The sequence below is a fragment of the Blastocystis sp. subtype 4 genome (assembly GCF_000743755.1).
Source record: "Blastocystis sp. subtype 4 strain WR1 chromosome Unknown seqid_0027, whole genome shotgun sequence".
NCBI classification, from domain to species: domain Eukaryota; class Bigyra; order Opalinata; family Blastocystidae; genus Blastocystis; species Blastocystis sp. subtype 4.
In genome coordinates this window covers 41,963-60,942 of record NW_014569520.1, presented here as the reverse complement: position 1 = coordinate 60,942, position 18,980 = coordinate 41,963, and the positions used below count along the sequence as shown (strand labels likewise).

The window sequence follows — 18,980 nt, the reverse complement described above, 5'->3', positions numbered from 1 at the left end:
TTCAAAACTGGGTCATTCTCATATTCTGTAGGCTGCTCGTGATATCGCAAATACTCTGGCTCGTGCTCCCAATGTCACATATCTTCCGGGAGGAAAGGACAGTCAATTGTTACTTGGTATATAATTTATGGGTTTGCTATAATTAGTTGTTTGTTACAAACATTCTTTATTGTATAAGTTGTGCTAAAGTGTCTAAATCGTCAAGGTTGTAACTCTGAATCGTTGACTTCAGTTTCTACAGTCTCATATAGCGACTACAACTTTACGGAATATATTTGATTGTGCTTCTCATTCACTTCTGATGTTGAATAGTGCTTCTCAAGATATGAACGCAATATGGACCAGAAATCGGCATAGTCTCCATCAAATTCTTGATCTACATTCGTTTCTTCTACAAAGAATTCCAAGAAAGAAGAAGAAACCTGATGGCGCTTGCGAATCGGCTACTGTAGTAGCTACATGACTTAATGATCGATTTAAAGGCAAATTCTACAACAGTAACACTACACTCCATCTACCCAAGTATCTGCAATATAATCCGTTTGTCGTATCACAGGGAATCGGTTTAAGAGTTCAACAAATTCTTCTTCTTGCATCGTTTATTCCTGTATAATTCTAATCAAGATGTATCATGATAGGTACAAAGAGTCATACCTTTAACAAGCGTCAATGGTCTAATGGTTAGGATTCTACCCTTCCAAGGTAGAGGTCCGGGTTCAATTCCCGGTTGACGCAATTTTGTCTTTTCACAAACAATACACTTTATTTTATCTATAGTCCGTTCTATTGCCTCTAGTCGTTCCTGAGTACTCGAAATGGAGAACCACTTTTCCTTTTCAGAACCCTCTGCAATCAACACTCCGCTCAGCCTTTCTGTTATCTCAATTCATTACGATTACCAATAACTAAACAACCGAGGATGATATGGAATGGATCCATAACGTTTGATTACTTCGTCACACATGGAGTGATTGTGATAAAGAGTGAGAATCTTCTCTCGTACACGCAGCATTGTCTTCCAACTCCCACTCGACTCATCACATACACTGTCTCCCTCTATATCCTCTGCAATCGATGAATCACCCAATACAGATCCCATCTCACTCATTACAGGATGCAGTTGGGTTACATGGACTTTTTGATCTCCACGCACTTTGCACAGAACACTACGGTTTAGAACTTCTTGTGGGTCCTACGCTCCATCAGCACCAACACTCACAACTTCCTCAACATGACAAATTGTCCCTAAATCTGACTGACTTTGATTCGGTGGAGTAACGATGAAACTTTCATGGAGATGCTTATGTAACATATAGAGATGGTTTGGTTGGTATACATAAAGAGTCGCAGTCGACATGGGGAAAACCAAGGCAAGACCACGAAGCAGAGGGAGAGAAGACTGCTTGGCGGATGGAACAGACGATAGAACTTGAGGAACCAACGGATTCCTGTGGATTACACCAAGACAAAGAGGGTACGGGAAGAGAATATTCCAGAAAGGTAAATTAAACGAACATAAATACGGATGAACAAGAGAGAGAATCTGACCCATAACATCCATCAGCAATCGCTCTTTGAAGACCTCCTTCTTAAATCGAATACAGACTCCATTTTCTCTATATGTTAGACACCAGGTCCACTCTTACTCTTTCTTACCCTCCAAAAAACAAGAATCAATAACAAGAGGATCGTGAAGAGCCGAAGTGTTTCGACTGACCAAAAGACCAGAAGGCGCCTTCATCTTTCCAATATCAAACGCAAAAGGGCTTGTAAAGGGTTTCAAAGTCAAACAAGGAAGAGACTCGTTTTGAATGTGTTCTAACGACTCTGGAGAGAAGTTCTTTGAAATAAGCACTCCAGGATCGCCTCCTTCTACAAGGAGACCCGAAATGCACATACGAACACTTGAATCCTCTGAAATCGAAGGAACCATACATCCACTCTTCAACCATTGATTTTGTTCATAAAAGGCAGAATACTGTGATTCCTCCACTTCTTTATGAGAGGAAAAGAACATAGCTAGAGTAGGAGTCTCAGAGAAGTTTCCCCCTATTCAATCACTCCATTCCGTGTTCTTGTACTGATGTCGTCAATACACTCTTTCAATGCAGCTGAAAATTCTTTCTCTCTACTAGTAGCGATATACGTATAGATATGGGCATTTCGTCGAAAGATGGTTGCAACTTGTTGTGGACTCTTTCTACGCTCAACTCACAATTATGATGAAGTACAATAGCCGTGGCAACATTGCATTCGAAAAAACTGCAGACACAAAAATGTATCTAATAGAAACAAACACTGTATTTGTAGATTATTGGATTACATCTTCTTGAAAATGGCGTATGCTTGGAAAAGCCACACGAATCTCAGAAGAGTATATAACAGAGTTACTATAGCTATATGTGATTTGGTACCATCCTATATTACCGTACAACATACCAACAAAGAAGTTGACAATTTGGAACAAGCTAAAGAGGAAGAAGAGGAATGAGCACAATGCAAGGCCGAGACTGACAATAGCAAAGGAATTTGGTACTTTCTAGATATAAGGGAAGTATTCAAGAGAGACATCATTCTCACGGGCAAGGTTGTAGGACCAGAAGAAGGGAACAACCATTATAAAGTCATCAATCGTGAATAGCCACTGGAAACCTTCCCGACTGAGCAGATATGCGATTTCCAGTCTGACCATGACAACTCATCAATGCTCTTACTGAGGATAAAACTCTCCAACATTCCAGGATCCGATGAATTTAGCCATACTGAAGAGTCCTGACTCAATAAGAGTAGTCACGACATTCAAGACTGTGGCGAGTTCCATACAACCAACCATTAGACTTCCAATATCCTTATCTTTGCATATTGTTCGAATACCGTCAAATACCCATATCATGAGGATCATAGCAAAGCAATCAAATATATTAAATACAGTGTCCCATCCATGATTGTCATCTCTCTCTGTCCACATCTGAGCGAGACATGATATATCAAATCTCTAGAAATGACGATAGAGAATGAGATAATACACGAATATCGTCATATGAACAGCTCCCATGAGAATTACTACCAAGACGAACAATCATAATACCAACAGTAGTAATAACGCGAAGAACTCCACTATTTGTGACCAATACCATATAGTGTTTACGAGATCAGTGCTGCCATGGTGGGACCTTTTAGGCTCTTCGACCCAGATAAGATGTAGTCATTAATTCTTTCTATGACTCCTGACATTTTGAAGATAATATGAAAGTGTACTATGGAGTAGTGTGAGCATTCTTGATTATTATAAGTGGTAACACAACCACTATTGACCAAATTGTTTTCTGTGTTTATTGTTTATCGGTGAATATAGTGACGATTTAAAAATAAAGAACTGATGCAACACTTTAATGCATATTACTTGTGAATCCTATGAAGAAGAAAGCACGTCATTGTGATTGGAAAGAAACACAGTAGAACAATCCATACTGTTTACGAAGCTGATTTCTTTTCCACGCTGGAAGTGTTTCAAACTTTCCTTTTGACATTTTAAATACTCTCTGGAACTCTTGATCACTAAGATGATACTCTCGTCTTCTCGCATCAACATCTTTTGGGTAAGGGGTTTTCTACTTATTATTCTACGAAGACAAGACAACAATCAAGACTTCATATGAATAGATAGGAAGTTGATCATTTGGTAGAGAAGCAATATGACGCTTCATCTCTTCATCCTCTTCACCAGTCACATCCTCCTTAATCGTATCTTCATTCTGTTTCTCTTCATCCATTTTACGATAATCAGAATACTGAGGATATTCAAAAATACTGCTTCGAGCAGTAGTTTGGTTTCGAGGAGCATTAGAGGCTAGATGGATAGGAGCATAAGAAGCACGAAGAATGGAAGTGATACCTCTTCCTGATGGAAGAATGGCTGGTTCTTCATCTTCTTCATCACTAATCACTACACAAGATCTTTGGGATTCTGCTGCTCTCCGTGCTGCTTCCTTTCTTTGAGCTTCCCGTCTTTGAGCCTCTCTCTTTGCTTCTTCCTTTCTTTCTGCCTCTATTCTTTCGGTTTCCCGTCGTTGAGCCTCCTTTCTCTCAGCTTCCTTCCTTTCAGCTGCTCTTCTCTCAGCTTCCTTTCTTTCTGCCTCTATTCTCTTAGCTTCTTTCCTTTCAGCTTCCCTTCTCTCATTCTCCTTTCTCTCAGCCTCCTTTCTTTCTGCCTCTATTCTTTCAGCTTCTTTCCTTTCAGCTTCCCTTCTTTCAGCTTCCTTTCTCTCATTCTCTTTTCTTTCTGCCTCTGCTTTTTCCATCATTATTTTATCTTTCTCATTATCACGATGACTATCAGGAATATCCTTCGATTCTTCACTCTGACCTCCTTGTGATTTCCTCTTGTACTTATCACATGCCAGTGCCATTCGACGATTTGCTTCACTTGCACGACGCCTCTTCTCTTCATCTGTTAGGGATTTTCGTTGCTGCTCATCCGACGTGGCTGGAATCTCAGTCTTTTCAGTTCCCTCTTGCTTACAAGTACTTTCTTTGGAAACAACATCATCCTGGTTACGAACAGACATTTCATTTTCAATCTTCTTCAAACAATCTTCATGATACCAATTATGTCCATCATATCCTCTCTACATCTCAGTTTCACATATCTCCATTACACATCCAGGAATCATCAAACCACAAGAATGACAGGCAATCTTCTTAATATACTTTGAGCACATGCCACAGAACGGATAGAACTTCTTCTCATGTTCAAAATACAATTCCTTTTTCAAATATCTGTTCTCAGAAAAAGGCTGCTTACACGCGAAGCAAACAAAGTGGTTCTACTCTATTATCATAGATATCCACATATACAGTATGAAAGAACTGACCCATCGCTTCTACGTGATAGTCGTCCAGAATCAATTGCTGACAAACTACACACCGTTCTCGGAACTTCTCTGCATAGCACTTCTTACAATAGAGTATTCCCTGACTAATTAGAGCAAACTACACCTACGTACATTCTTGATACTAAATTTGTTTTCCTCTAGATGGCAATTACATATACTACAAACAAAACAGGAAGGATGATAGCAACACCCTCCAATTGCAATTACATACTCCGAAAACTCTTTTCCACATACAGCACAGGTTTTCGTTGAAACTGGCAAATCCATTGTTTATTTGAATAGATCTTCAGGAAGAAAAATGCAATAGCCGGGAATCGAACCCGGGCCTGATCCGTGGCAGGGACCTATCTTACCACTTGACTACTATTGCTCAAGATAAACTTCTATATTCCTTGTATAATAACAAACAAATTATCAATCACCTCCTTCAGGAGCTGTTGCGAACTCAAAACGTCTATAAATGACAATCTTAATCAAAATACACTTCTTTAGACTATCAAAATCAACATTAGCAAAGTAAGGCATCCGAAGCACTTCTTCAGCCGATATCCGATTCGATGGATTGTATTGAAAAATCCGATCAAGAACATCGACCAACTCTTTGGATGCATCCCGAAACACCGTCTTTATCCTTCGTGGCTTAGAATCACCAGTGAAGATCTTAGACGAGATCTTATTGTCACTGAAGTATGTATTGAAACCAGGAAGCGTTCGGAGATAGTGCAGATCGTCACCCTTAGCTACAACTTAACCCAGACAGACTTGCCTACGCGAACCACAAAGAGTAAAGATCCTGTCAAGTACCTCTCTCTCAGATCTTCCATTGATATATAAGCAGTGCATGATCATATTTACAAAAACAACACCTGCACTCCAAATATCAATCTTTGAGGTATAATAGGTTTCAGAGAGTAAAACCTCAGGAGGACGATAATTAAGTGTGATCTTATCTCCACTGTATGGAGTGTTCCCATCATCCTTCAGATAGAATCGAGCCAAGCCAAAATCACATATCTTTACTTGACCCGATTTGGTAATTAGAATATTCGCATCTATGACTAACAGGAAAGGAACTCAAACACCTTTGATATCGCGATGGAGAACCTTCCGTTCATGGAGATACTTTAATCCGTTGAATACTTGAAACATGATACATTTAATCTCTTCCTGATTGAACTTCACCTTTTTACGATGAATCAGATGAAAGAGATCGAATTCACAGTTCTCATTAGGGAACAATGTCTCATGATTCCTTAGGATATGTACTCCATTACCATATATAAATCAGGAAAATCTTTTCGACTGTCGCTAACTACAAGTGAGAGATTCATTAATCCCAAACAATTTGTCATAAAAAAGTCGGTAACATGGATAATATTAGGATGGTTCATACTCTGTAAAATCTGACATTCACGAAGGGTAGGTATCATGAGCTAGAACTAATTCAGCTGCATTAAAAACCACTCCAAATTCATCCTGATCCTTTTGTTTGTGCTTTTTGATTGCTACTCTCTGACCGGTCTCTCGGTCTGTTGCAATAAAGACAGTCCTAGTCCATTAATCATTCACCAGAACTGAAAACCCATAAACACCACTTCCAACGGCCTCTGTCTTTTCGTTGAATTCATATCGATCTCGCTTTTTGTTGGTCCTCTTGTATTGAGTAATGTAAGATTCAGTAATTGATGACATACAGCAAATGTCGATTGACTTATCCGATGTATGAGTGATCGTTAAGGATTATGTATAGTACCTGTGCGAAAAGTCAGTTACTGTCATGGCTCTGGAGTATTCCAAAGCCTTTGATGAACTGACAGAAAAGGAAAAGAAGTACACTTACTACTTGTTCAAGGCTATTGCATCTGGATGGAGAGTGTGTTGCATCGTTATTTCTTGAATCTGTAGATTACTGCAGTTCAGGTATCGAGAGAATCTCCCTATCTCATATCTTTATTCCTCCGTGTATTCCGTAAAGAAACAGGAGATTTGTTAAAGCATCGTCTACTGGAAAACTCGATTGTTGCTTAGATATCAACGTCTTCATTTCTAGATTAGTGGTGAAGCTATTGATGCATTTCTGATCTATGTGTACAATGTGTTCGGTAACATGGGAAACTATCGGTATGTTTACTAGTGTTAATTATATGTAGTGGTTTTGGAGATACTAAGATTCTTCCTCGTCTGTCCAAGCAAGAATTTGAAACGATCTTGAAGAATACCGTGGCCTATGAAAATGAAAAGAGAGAAATTGACTCACTATGGTCTAATTGTTGTGATAGTGTGTTTTCATGCGATCCTTCTGTCCTCCGTTTAGGAATGGAGAAGAGCGGTGTCAATACCTATTACAGCAAAAATATGACTCAAAATGAAGTCAAATTTGTTCAGGAGTATGAACAGTGTATATTTTTTTACAATAGTTATCTCGATGGTGAGAATCTGCAAAGTTACAACAATCGACTCTTTAAGCATACGGATGGGAGTTACGAGATTCGAATGGCATCTGTGAACCATGCTAATGAAAAGACAGTTGAATATCATGGTCGCCAGATTCATGTATTTGTAAGTGCGAATTTCAACTTCAGATTACCAGTGGAGATTATGCTCCTATTCTCGATAAAGTCATCAGTTATCTCCGTCTTGCTCAATCATATGCTTCGAATGATCTGGAAGTGCAGTATCTTGAGAAGTACATAGAGTCATTGGAGACAGGATCTCTTCAAGCACACATCGATGGTTCGGCTCTATGGACACAGGATCGTAAACCAGTGGTTGAGAATTATCTCGGATTCATTGAGAATTATCGTGATCCATATGGAGTACGTGGAGAATGGGAAGGGTTTGTCGCAATCATGAACAAACACTACACACAGATTCTCACAGAACTTGTAAATCAAGCTCCCAAATTACTTTCGTTGCTACCTTGGGGATCTGCATTTGAAAAGGTGTTTTCAGTTTGAATTACTAACATATAGCCAGTCTTCCACCAACCTGATTTTACAAGTATTGACATTGTGGGATATTTTGGTTCTGGTATTCCAGCTGGTATAAATATTCCGAATTATGATACAGTACGTGAACATATTGGATTTAAGAATGTTTCACTTGGTAATATTATCAATGGAAAGAAAGCCAGTTCTGATAAGGTTTCATTCATTTCAGACGAGGATCAGACTCTCTTCCTTCGTGAAAATGAGGCTTTCTCTGTTCAAGTTGGACTCCATGAATTATTAGGTCATGGAAGTGGTTTGTTGTTCTGTGAGACTATGAATCCTGATGGATCCAAGAGTTATAACTTCGATCCATCTATGAAACTTCCCGATAATGGTGAGTGTATTCAATCATGGTACAAACCTGGTGAAACATGGAGTGGAATCTTCAATGTCTTAGCAAACACATATGAAGAATGTCGTGCTGAATGCGTAGGATTGTATTTATGTAAGTATTCAGTTCTTGAGTGATCTATAGCAACCTTCCCTGAAGTTCTTCATATTTTTGGATATGATGATGAGAAGGCAGAGGAGATGATGTATCTCAACTGGTTACATCAGTTACATATGTCTCTTATTTCTCTTCAAGCATATAATGGAACTCATAAGACATGGACACAATCTCATTGTTGTGCTCGTCATGTCTATTTGCAAGTATTACTGAGAAATACTGATGGACTTGTTTCAATTGAACCATTTTATGATTCTGATCATCACGTCTTGTTATAGTAAATTTATGATTAATAGATGAATGATTTCCATATCCATGTTGATCGTACTAAGATCATATCGCAAGGTCGACCTGCTATTGCTGAGTTCTTGAAGAAGTTACAGTTGTATAAGAGTACTGCAGATTATGAGAATGGATCACAATTCTTCAATCAGTATACCAATGTAGATGATCAGTTCTTACAATATCGTTCAATTGTATTGGAGAAGAAGAAGCCTCGAGCTGTCTTTATGCAACCTCTTCTTGAACTCAAGGTATGGAATGGGGGATCACTGATAACATTAGGATGATGTTGTCACTAGTAAACCATTTGATATCTCCATCAGTGGCGTGATTGAATCTTCTGTGGCGATTCTAGGAAGTGAGATCTCTGAAGAGGCATTCCTGTCCTGCATCTACAAGGAGTGATATGTTTGTTATCAAACAGCAAACTATTATACAATACTGGGTCCTAGAGATGGGTCTTCAATCGATGCTACAATCCTCTAGATATGATGGAATGTCCCAGATTCAACCATTTTGGTTCCCTCATCCTGAACACTCTCAATTCGACATTTGATCATTGTATGGTCTGTGATCTCACTCTCATATTTTGCGGATTTCCAGGCATTATAACTATCACTCTTAAATTGCCAAACAGAATTTGAAGTCTGGGAGTTAAAGGACACTGCTATGAAAAACGAAAGGATATCTTTGTGACCATGAGTTCAGCCGGACCAAATCGACATAACAGGGCATGCTAGAAATGAATAGAAACACTCTGAAATACCGTAGTGATCTTTGTTACAAAAGCATAGGTGACTTCCTGAACAATCGGACAATAAACAAGAGCAAAATACTTAATTCTGAATTCTGCAAATCCTGTATTAGGATCAATCAAGCCAATTCCAGCATCCGATGGCTGATCAAGAACCATTAATACATAACCAATTCCAGGAAAGTATTTTCCTTCAACTTCATTATAGAGTTGTGATTTGATTGTTTCCTGTAATCTTCGACCCAAATACTTGGGATGAAGAGATAGGATGTATTCCATCTCCTTCTACAAATATATCACCACTTCAAACAACAATCAACTTTAAAGAACATAATCTACTGCTCCAATGAAGAGAAATGAAAGAAACAATAACTGTCGGGAATCAAGCAGAAACCTGTCATTTGATGGACATAAAATATCGTATTATTTCCATTGCGATAATGGGGCTAAGAGCCCAACATATGGGTTGTCGCAGAAGCAAGAACAATAATGGAGTAGTATTTGGTGAAATGGTGGAAGAACCGTAATTGTTACATTCAATCATAGTTATATGTTCATTTTGTGGAAATCAGCTTTTCAAATACTTACCAAATAAAGGAGACGAGAGTCGAAGTGAAGATACAAAGTGTTAGTAATGTGATCATAATCAGATGCAAAGAATCCAAGAATGATGAATAAAAATCCAAGTACAAGGAATTAATGTGCAAATTCTAAGAGAAGGAGACAAACGAAACGAAGAGGAGTATCAGTATAATGAGGGAGAAGACAGACGTACTCAGGCAGCAAGTACTGAAAGTAGTATACATGCAACAATGTTGTTTCCAGGTTGTCAATTAATGACAGCTTCATATGACACGACACGAAGATTTGACCCTTCGCTGAGAGAAATTGTATATTATTCTTACTGAATTGTAAATCAAAAGATGCCTGGAGAAAAGGAATGCTGCAAGGAACATCAGAGCAAATGTGATGCAGAGAAGTGTACGGCCCATGAGTGTCACGATAAGGAGTGCAAGTGTCCTGAGAGTCATTGCCATGAGAAGAAGGAATGCTGCGAAACTAAAAAGGATTAAATAATTGGAGTCTGTAGTGATTCTCCCTTTTGTTTGTTGGCACAATGTTCTTTGCTTATTCACATGACACGTCGAAAACTTCAAAACTATGTTTCAGAAGAAAGTGTAATGGCAATGAAACAACTTTATGAGTATCTGGAGAAGAAACCAGGTAATCTATGGAAACAAGTAGTTTTGGTCTTTTTATGTTATTTTAGTATTGGAAACTGATACGAAGGAAACTTAGTGGATGTATATCTCCAGTAGCCTTTAACTTTCATGTAATAGCGATTGTTGGAAAAGAGAATAGTAAGAATGGAATTATGCCATCATATAAAGTTCATTTACATAATTCAATCATTAAGGGTATCCTATGCTCCTCCCTTCTTCGTCTCAAGATTAAGGAACTAGAAACTCGATCTCTAAAGCGTATGGAAAAGAAAGGAGAAACAAAACTGGTGGAATCTGAGAACTCCTCTGTGAAGGAAGAGACTCCATCACTGAAATCCTCTGTAAATCCAAATTGTATCATTGGGGTATTTCTTTGTAATTAGTAGTACTCTCTTTCTTGGTCAATCGCAGTACATCTTTTGTAGAGTCCTATCAATGTAACAAGGACATTCAGTGTTTGTATTCAGAACTTTCTGCACGATGTACAAGACCATTGTTTTACTCTGAGAAGGTACTGGTTACAGATGATATGCATTCTCCTCTTAATATCTTCTATACACATGTACACTGTATGAACATGAATACACGGCGTCCTGGAGATCTTATATTTGGTCCCCCACAAATCGTCAAGGAGACCGTTTCGGCCAATGAAGTTGTTCCTTCACCATATCAATGGCCACCTCCAGAGGAGGTGAAGTCACGGAGGGAACAAGAGGCTAAGAGTAGTGGGATCACTACAACAGAATGGAGTAGACGAGTTTATATTCCTCAACTATAGTGAAAACAGCGGAGAATATGTTTGCTCTCATTCACTTGAGTTTTCAGAAGCCTTTTTCAGAAAATGGATCTGTCAGTCAGCCAGTATGTTCAACAACTTGTTAGATTTATGAGTTTTTCTTTGATGTAGATTCTCCCTCCCAGTTATGTGTCATAGATGCCGATTACGTTCGTACTCGTGTTCATGCTTTTGCCAACCAAAGGAATATGTTGGTATCGAAGAAGGCAGTGGAGCATTTGTATTTAGGACTCAGTGTATTCATAATTCGCATTTTCCTTCTTGTGGACAAAGTACTCCTTTTTCAAAGATTAAAGGCGGAACATTCACATCCTAATTCGATGATAGTTATTGATTCCACCTGTTTACGGAGAATTCTGAAAGGATACCCTCAACTTCTTGGACCTTTGACGGGTATCATTCTAGATGATCTGTTGCATAATTCTGGAGATTACTGAATTCATTTTGTTTCTTTTCAAAGCACGAAGAGAATCATTATCCCCAAGGTCGCTTATTCAATGATTCTGCATGATACCTGAAAACGTTTTAATACTTTGAGATTCTTATGTCAAGGACAACTCTTTAGAATACCAATCGATCGCTACCTCAAGTTTGTTTGGAATTAGTTGGAACAATGTGTATTCAGCAATGGTTCATCAAGGAAGAAAGGAACGATGGATCATTTTCGCTTGCTCTGTTGTATTCATCATCACGGCTCTCGTTTCCTCAAGTTATTCAACAGCTCTCTAATCACATCTAGTTTTGATTGCATGCAAAATCGATCGGATTCTTCAACAGCCATGGTGGATTGTTCTAAGTCCTATCTGGTCCATGTCGATAATCCTCCTGATTGTTGTATCTTGCATGATCAGTATAGCTTCAAAAGGAATGTTAGTAGAAAATCAAGATCAACAACGATTTCGGAAGCTACGAACCGGATATGCTACATCTATTCTTCTGATTGTTATTATCACTGAAGTATTGTGGTTTCTGTGGATCGAAGACATCCTACAAACGTATCTGTTAGTGGTATTCATTCCTATGTACATTTGGGCTCTGTTTTACATTGTTAAAATGATTCTTCTGTACAAGTCATACTGAGACATAACCGAATAGAATCACATCCGGATTTCGATCACCGCTCATCTTACTGAATCTCATTGACTTAGTTCTCTTTGGATCCTTCTTTGTCACTCTTGCAATCACCTATGACTTTTCTAAACTCATTCCTGATTGTATTCCTCCTATTGTGTTTCTATGCTACATGATTGTTAAACTGATTCGAGAAGTAGAATGTTAAATTGAAATTGAGAATAGATCCTCTTTGCAATACTTGCAAACCATTCTCAGGAATCTTCTCCCGATAGCAAGGTAGCAAATGTGTGTAGAACCATTTACATGATTACCTTTCTTCTTGCTTTGACTATTTCGGATATCCTGTACATGACGATTGAACCGTATCAGCTCTCGAAAGGTACTATATTGTTTCTGCCCTTAATGATATTTGTAAGTCTTCGAAATAATAATCACATAGTTTGTTATCGCCTTCTTTGTTGTCTTGAGTGCAACACTGATAGCAGAGCATTCTTCTCTATCCGATGTTCCTCCAGCGAAGCTCATCAAGCTTTCAACAGAAGAATGGAGCTCAAGAGAATAAAAACGACAACTGCAGGATTCGAACCTGCGCGGGCAAAGCCCAACAGATTTCTAGTCTGTCTCCTTAACCACTCGGACAAGTTGTCCTGTTATATTTGTTTATTTATGATTATTTGAATACACTTTGTTACAAACAACCCAACTGATCTTAAAGTGATCCTCTATGACTCGAATCACATCCTTGGGAATTTGATTTCCTGTTGCACAAATGGAAGAGGCGACAGAGAAACAGGCCTGTTGATTGGCAGGAGAAAGCTTATCTACATTGGAAAACATAAGCATGGATATCATTGCTTGAGCAATATGGAGTGATCTTCATGTTATTATAAATGAGAAGGAAAACCCAAGTCGATTCTCTTCTATGTACTGTTTTAGTTTGGATTCAATGGACGATACTTTGTTTATGTCGTTGCTAAGGAAGAGAGTTGAAACCTTCCGAATGATCGTAGGATCAAGTTCTTCTTGTTCCTTCCTATCCTCATTTAGTCTCTGGAGAAGACTAAGTGACATATTCAGAAGCTGCATCGGGACAATATGCTCTTCACTTGGTTCATCACTATGAGCGACTTGGATATTCTGAAATTCATGGAAAGGAACAGGAGGTTCTTCGGAAAGACAATGAATGGGATCCAGACTTTCCTCTGACTCAATGACCGATTCTGGTATGGTGATGTGATATATAGGAGACTCTGTGGAGTCCGGTCTTTGTGTGAGTTATTTTATGTCCCTACAAGGGTAGTTGAGTTTTGTAGTCGTTATAGGTCTGGGCGGCAGGAATATCGGTTAGTTTATGTGAAATTGCTTGGATATCGAATTGAACATTTGCTGTTGCTGACGACACATAGACAAAGAGTTTCCTCACGCTAGAGGCCGCAATTGAGAGATTGTTATAACGAATTCTCTAATTATCATTTTCCAATTTATGAGAGACGCAGTAATTATCCCAGATCGTTTGAAATGTATTTTGATTAACAGTTCGCTGCTCGATCAATGATTGATACTCATCCTTACACCTTGAATAGGCTTCGGATACTTGTTCTGTATCATCTTCTACAGCATCATAATAGTTATCGAGTGATTCTTCATATCGTCGGAGTTGCTGACTTTCCAGTTGTCGCCTCTCCTCTACCACCGTTGTCTAGATTGGATATAATCACAATACCTACATAGTGAGAACGGTAGGTTTTCTGAATCGCCTGATTCTCCACTAAATCACTCTGAACATCGTCTTTAAGATTGGTGATGATTTCGGTGTGTTGCGTGGCCAGAGAGGTCACAAAATTGATTAGAGTGACTTGTAAAGATAGGAGACCTTGGTTCTGGACAAATTGGGTGTCACTCAATCGGAGTCGCCGAATCTCCATTAGCGCTTTGACATAAATCGATTCCGCTTTCACCATCTTTTCAATCTATGATTATTTCTACACTCAAATCTTACAATCTGTTGGATGTTGATTAACAGATCTTGTTCCTTGTCCCACTAGAAATCAACAGTTTGGTCAATCCCAACTTGAGGAAGAATCTTTTGTTTATAATAGTCGCTGTTGATATCCATTTTGTAGTTATTGATAGCAACGAAGGGTAGGGATATAGTTCAAATAATTGTTGCGATCCATCAGTTATGGTCATAAGGTACTTGTACATCCCATTTCCTCCTCCTTCCTTTCACTGAATTTTGATTAATTTTCTTTTTTCATTTCATTATGGTAATATAAATAGGTGCAATTCAGTCCTTAGGAGGAAACAGTGGACAGAATACGATTACTCTTTGAGACGAGTCTGTTGCAAATTAATAGCGAGATATTTGATCATGAGGCCAAGAAACTCATTCGTTTGTCTGCAGATGAGAGTGCACGGTATTCTTGTTATGTATGGATTATTTGATAGAAATGAGTGTTTCAAAAGTGGTTTAACGGGTGATTTATGTGACTGGTTTCTCCGTTGCAATGACTACTTTATTCAAATCTCAAATGGTATGGTTCATCATTTCTATTCACCACAGCTGTTCAATACTCGTCCTATGCCGATACGCCTGTTAATGTAACCGTATCAATGGGTATCCTTTCTATTGCAACTAATATCCTTCGTATTCTACGCAACATGTGTTCTCACTCTCCTTCAAATCAACAGGTTGTCTTTTCCAGTGGGATGATTCGTTGTGTTGTTTATTTCATGTTCTTTTATCTAGATCTCTAGTTTATGCATGGATAAACACTTATGGGCATCAGGAGAGATGGCATGGTCAGAATGGTATGAACTCTTCTTACAAGTTGCTCTTCAGTTGATTTTCAATGTGACTGCTGGACGTGATTCGGAGATTCTCAATGAAATTTGGAAATACTTCATGCCTGATTGTTTTATGTACTTTCTGTCCTTCTATTTTGATTAGATTTCTGATGAAACATTATTCCCATAACATTAAACTCTCTTCTTATGCGATTGCCGTTGTGTTCAATTTAGCAAATGACACTTATAATACTTCCCATCTTGAATCTATTGTTGGTAACATAGATGTGATGAATCTTATCTATTCTCGTGGTTTATCTGAAGAAGGAGGTGTTATTTTCTATTCATTTTCATTTAGATGGTCCTTCTATTGCATCTCAATGGATTGTTCTTCTACTCGAGTTGACATTAACCCATCATTCCTTCACCTTACCTATGCTCTCTATATCCCTCAATACTATCGCATCTCCCTCATATGGTCTTGTATCTCCAGCTCAACTTCTTCTTCTTTCCTATCTCCTATCCATCACTGACTCAGATTCCAATCGGATTCTCCAGGATCCTCTCTGTCAAGATCTATCCCTGTGGCTTCTGGATATAATTCATAAGTCGAATACTCTTCATTGTATCAATGGACAATGGGTATTTGATCAACAACGTCTCTCTTCGAGGCATGAAGAGACCGAGGAAGGGAAGAAGTTATGTTTCTTCCTTGAAGCTGTTGGATCATGTTTATGTATCATTGCAGGCCAAGCCAGTAGTTTTGATCCTTTGTTATTCCATAGATCATTTCTCCCCTACTCTTAAGAGCTTCCTTCTCCATTCAGAACTACTCCAAGTGTTCTTTGCAATTCTTGCTATCCCTCAGATTGGTTGATTCATGAATCTCTTCTAATATACAGACATTGATATGGCTACGAATACTCCCATGATCCAGCAACGAGATGATGTATGGAGTTTTGGGACACGGGATGCGGTGTTACAAATTCTAGGGAATGTGGTATATTTGAATCGCCAAGCACAGGACATAGTTGGTATTATCGTCTTTTCTTATTAGTAGATACGAGAACGAGGAGCTATCGAACTGATTCTTAATCATACGAAGATGCATCCAAAGCATCCATTACAGCGGGAATGGGCTCTCTTTACGGTAGGTTTTCTTCCTATTTATCAAGTAGATCCGCAATCTATGTGCCGATAATGAAGCCAATCAGAGATATATTGATGGGTTCAAGGCACAGGGAATTGCATCTGAGCCTGGGCTAGCAAAACTGGGAGTGAAAATGGAAACAAGTTGGTGTGTTTGTTCAAACATAGAATTGAATATGGCTTAGAATATCAACACTATTCTCTTCTCCAAAGGCATCATCGCAAGTATTATGAATGTTCACTGTCTACACAATCATGCACATCCTTTTCACTCACACTCTGCATCTTGAGAAAGCTTTCTCCCTGTGGTTCAGCATCATCTACAGAGTGAAACAACTGAAGGATTAGGGGTTGACCTGGAATGTCTTCGATCTGGAATAACTCTACAAGAGCAGTTCGTTCATAATAGGAAGCCTCCTAATATCTATGCAAAGGAATATGAGTTACACTCAAACAGGACTCCAAGGAGGATAAAGTCGATGTGAGTTGAAGAGATCGCAAAAAATCGACAATAAACCCTGTTGCAATCTCGTTGTTATGTAGAGAATAGTATTGAGTCACAAGAGAATGGCTATTCCTATCATCACGTTGTGTAAGATTATTGTTCAACGTTTTCTCAATAGAAGCACGAATAGTACTCTACAGGAAATCAAGTAATAAGGTGATACACGCAATTCATCATACATCCCATTAGCTCGCATCATTTTCAGAACCATTTCCTTCGCTTGACGTCTTTCAGCAGTTCTTTCATTCATTTAGAAACTACTAGAACAACAAGAACAGTCATGTGACTCAGTCGTTTTCTCTGTTGTCCATGCTCATTTGCCCAATATGTTGTGAGAGTGCTAAAGATTGCAATATGGAGGCTTTGGGATGTGGACACCTTGTCTGTAGTTCTTGTATTCAACGACTCCTCTCGAATACTGATATTATTTTGTGCCCCTATTGTAAAGAATCCACAGCAAAACAAAGCGTGAGGAGAGTATTCATCACTTCTGTGGATGCTGATAGTATATGTGACATTATATTCTCATTCTTTAGGTCATGGAGTATAGGATTAGGTGCGTTATAATGCAAAGGAACCGAATGGTGTTCTTGAATTACAGAAACAGTATATTCGGAATCAACGAGAAGAAAACGATATATTAAAGCAACAAATCTCAGTTTTGAAGGAAGAACGAGATTCCTTTCGGACTGTAATTCCTTTCCAATTCTCTTCCTTATAGAAATGTGAAGAAACTTCGTCTACATTATCTGAGTTGAAGCAGAAGTATCTCGTAGCCATTCCGTGAACTCGTTATCAATAGAAGCTAAAAGGAGAGTTGAAGACTACAAAGTTGGATCTCTCATCTGTAGCAATTCAATACTGTTTCGATGTAGATGGAATGGAAGTTACATAGTGTTGAGAATTACAATGAAGCATGCAGCTGGATGGAGAAGGAGAATGACGAAATTGAACAAATTGCTGCAGGGGCGTCAGGAGAGAAGGATTGCAAACGGAGTCAGCAGTTAGCAGTTATTCTCTTGTTTACTCGACAGTACATATAGTTCCATGGCATGAGTTGAAGGAAAGTGATGGAAGCAACACAGAATTGGGAGCGGAAAAATGTGGAGAGCCAGGTTTGTTGTAACAGAACTAGTTATATTTAGGAGCTACGAAGGGAGTGTTCACGATTACAACAGACTGTTGTGGGTATTCATAGCATAGCCAATCTATAGAAATCACTCGAATCTGAAGTTCAAACCCTCAAAAGCTCGCAGATATATGGAGGGGAAAGGAGATCAACTAAGAGGGAATCAGTGACTCAAGATACAAGAACTCCCAGTATTCCGAGAAAAATGTCATTTAGAGATACTTTATCGGTTTCTGGTCGTAGCCGAAAAGGCTGATGCAGGTCAGGAATATGACCGATACAATTACTATTTCACAATTGTTTGTTGATTAACAACTATAAATTTCTTTTACAACTCTTTTTTCGTTTTAGTAATCAGACATGTTGCGCACAACTCAGTGTCTGATCAAGCGATTTAGACCTACACTTTTCAAAAAACATGTTCGATTTGTCAGTAATCTCGAAGACTTCTCTATATACGATGTATGCGAATTCTAGTTCATACTTCACTGTTTTAGAAAGCCGAAGGGACCTATTTTGAAGAGCTAGATGAAGAAGGTTTTCTAGTTAATGGTAACTATTATCGAGGTGGTGTCCTGGCATTCAATGATTTGGTACTTTTATGGGACGTGAATTCCATTGATGAACTCACTCCGGAATCACTTCAAGCAGTCACACTCTTCAACCCACCGATAAGTGATTTGTCGTTACAGTTATTCATCTATAGATATGTTATTCGTTGGAACAGGAAAAATAACGTCACCTCTTCCATCATCTGTTGTTGATTACCTTCACAAACACAATATATCTGTTGAATCTATGAGTACTGTAGGCAATAATTTTTGGTTTTAGGATCCAGAGTGCTGCTGCTGCCAATTTCAACTTTCTTCACGATGACAAACAGCGTGTAGCTGCTGCTTTGATACCAGAACAGCCGAGTGAGAAAGTATTTGAAAGCTAATTTCGTTT

At 38.6% G+C, this 18,980-nt stretch overlaps 8 protein-coding genes across 8 annotated transcripts; 3 read left to right on the top strand and 5 right to left on the bottom strand.

Annotated features, from left to right (window-relative positions):
• Positions 1–895: 895 nt before the first annotated feature.
• JH06_0542 (hypothetical protein) lies at positions 896–2,017 on the bottom strand (the record flags this gene model as incomplete). Its single annotated transcript, XM_014673823.1, has 3 exons — positions 896–1,166; positions 1,197–1,616; positions 1,647–2,017. The coding sequence occupies 3 exons, from the start codon at positions 2,015–2,017 to the stop codon at positions 896–898; spliced, it is 1,062 nt and encodes a 353-aa protein (XP_014529309.1).
• A 693-nt stretch (positions 2,018–2,710) lies between these two features.
• Positions 2,711–3,234, bottom strand: JH06_0541 (hypothetical protein; the record flags this gene model as incomplete). Its single annotated transcript, XM_014673822.1, has 3 exons — positions 2,711–2,995; positions 3,027–3,117; positions 3,149–3,234. The coding sequence occupies 3 exons, from the start codon at positions 3,232–3,234 to the stop codon at positions 2,711–2,713; spliced, it is 462 nt and encodes a 153-aa protein (XP_014529308.1).
• A 389-nt stretch (positions 3,235–3,623) lies between these two features.
• JH06_0540 (hypothetical protein) lies at positions 3,624–4,878 on the bottom strand (the record flags this gene model as incomplete). The annotated part of the gene is made up of 3 exons (XM_014673821.1): positions 3,624–4,628; positions 4,659–4,826; positions 4,852–4,878. The coding sequence occupies 3 exons, from the start codon at positions 4,876–4,878 to the stop codon at positions 3,624–3,626; spliced, it is 1,200 nt and encodes a 399-aa protein (XP_014529307.1).
• A 431-nt stretch (positions 4,879–5,309) lies between these two features.
• JH06_0539 (hypothetical protein) lies at positions 5,310–6,587 on the bottom strand (the record flags this gene model as incomplete). Its single annotated transcript, XM_014673820.1, has 6 exons — positions 5,310–5,635; positions 5,666–5,947; positions 5,978–6,137; positions 6,170–6,328; positions 6,360–6,444; positions 6,478–6,587. 6 exons carry the CDS (start codon positions 6,585–6,587, stop codon positions 5,310–5,312), a joined length of 1,122 nt encoding a protein of 373 aa, XP_014529306.1.
• Positions 6,588–6,594: 7 nt separating this feature from the next.
• On the top strand, positions 6,595–9,020 carry JH06_0538 (dipeptidyl peptidase; the record flags this gene model as incomplete). The annotated part of the gene is given in 10 exon segments (XM_014673819.1): positions 6,595–6,615; positions 6,646–6,768; positions 6,801–6,914; positions 6,946–7,016; positions 7,046–7,448; positions 7,460–7,837; positions 7,868–8,330; positions 8,361–8,599; positions 8,630–8,866; positions 8,898–9,020. 10 exon segments carry the CDS (start codon positions 6,595–6,597, stop codon positions 9,018–9,020), a joined length of 2,172 nt encoding a protein of 723 aa, XP_014529305.1.
• Positions 9,021–9,282: 262 nt separating this feature from the next.
• On the bottom strand, positions 9,283–9,648 carry JH06_0537 (hypothetical protein; the record flags this gene model as incomplete). The annotated part of the gene is made up of 2 exons (XM_014673818.1): positions 9,283–9,351; positions 9,382–9,648. The coding sequence occupies 2 exons, from the start codon at positions 9,646–9,648 to the stop codon at positions 9,283–9,285; spliced, it is 336 nt and encodes a 111-aa protein (XP_014529304.1).
• A 5,578-nt stretch (positions 9,649–15,226) lies between these two features.
• On the top strand, positions 15,227–16,583 carry JH06_0536 (hypothetical protein; the record flags this gene model as incomplete). Its single annotated transcript, XM_014673817.1, has 7 exons — positions 15,227–15,384; positions 15,413–15,579; positions 15,608–16,006; positions 16,035–16,121; positions 16,152–16,279; positions 16,310–16,399; positions 16,428–16,583. 7 exons carry the CDS (start codon positions 15,227–15,229, stop codon positions 16,581–16,583), a joined length of 1,185 nt encoding a protein of 394 aa, XP_014529303.1.
• A 1,909-nt stretch (positions 16,584–18,492) lies between these two features.
• On the top strand, positions 18,493–18,972 carry JH06_0535 (hypothetical protein; the record flags this gene model as incomplete). The annotated part of the gene is made up of 4 exons (XM_014673816.1): positions 18,493–18,522; positions 18,557–18,707; positions 18,739–18,839; positions 18,871–18,972. 4 exons carry the CDS (start codon positions 18,493–18,495, stop codon positions 18,970–18,972), a joined length of 384 nt encoding a protein of 127 aa, XP_014529302.1.
• Positions 18,973–18,980: the final 8 nt, after the last annotated feature.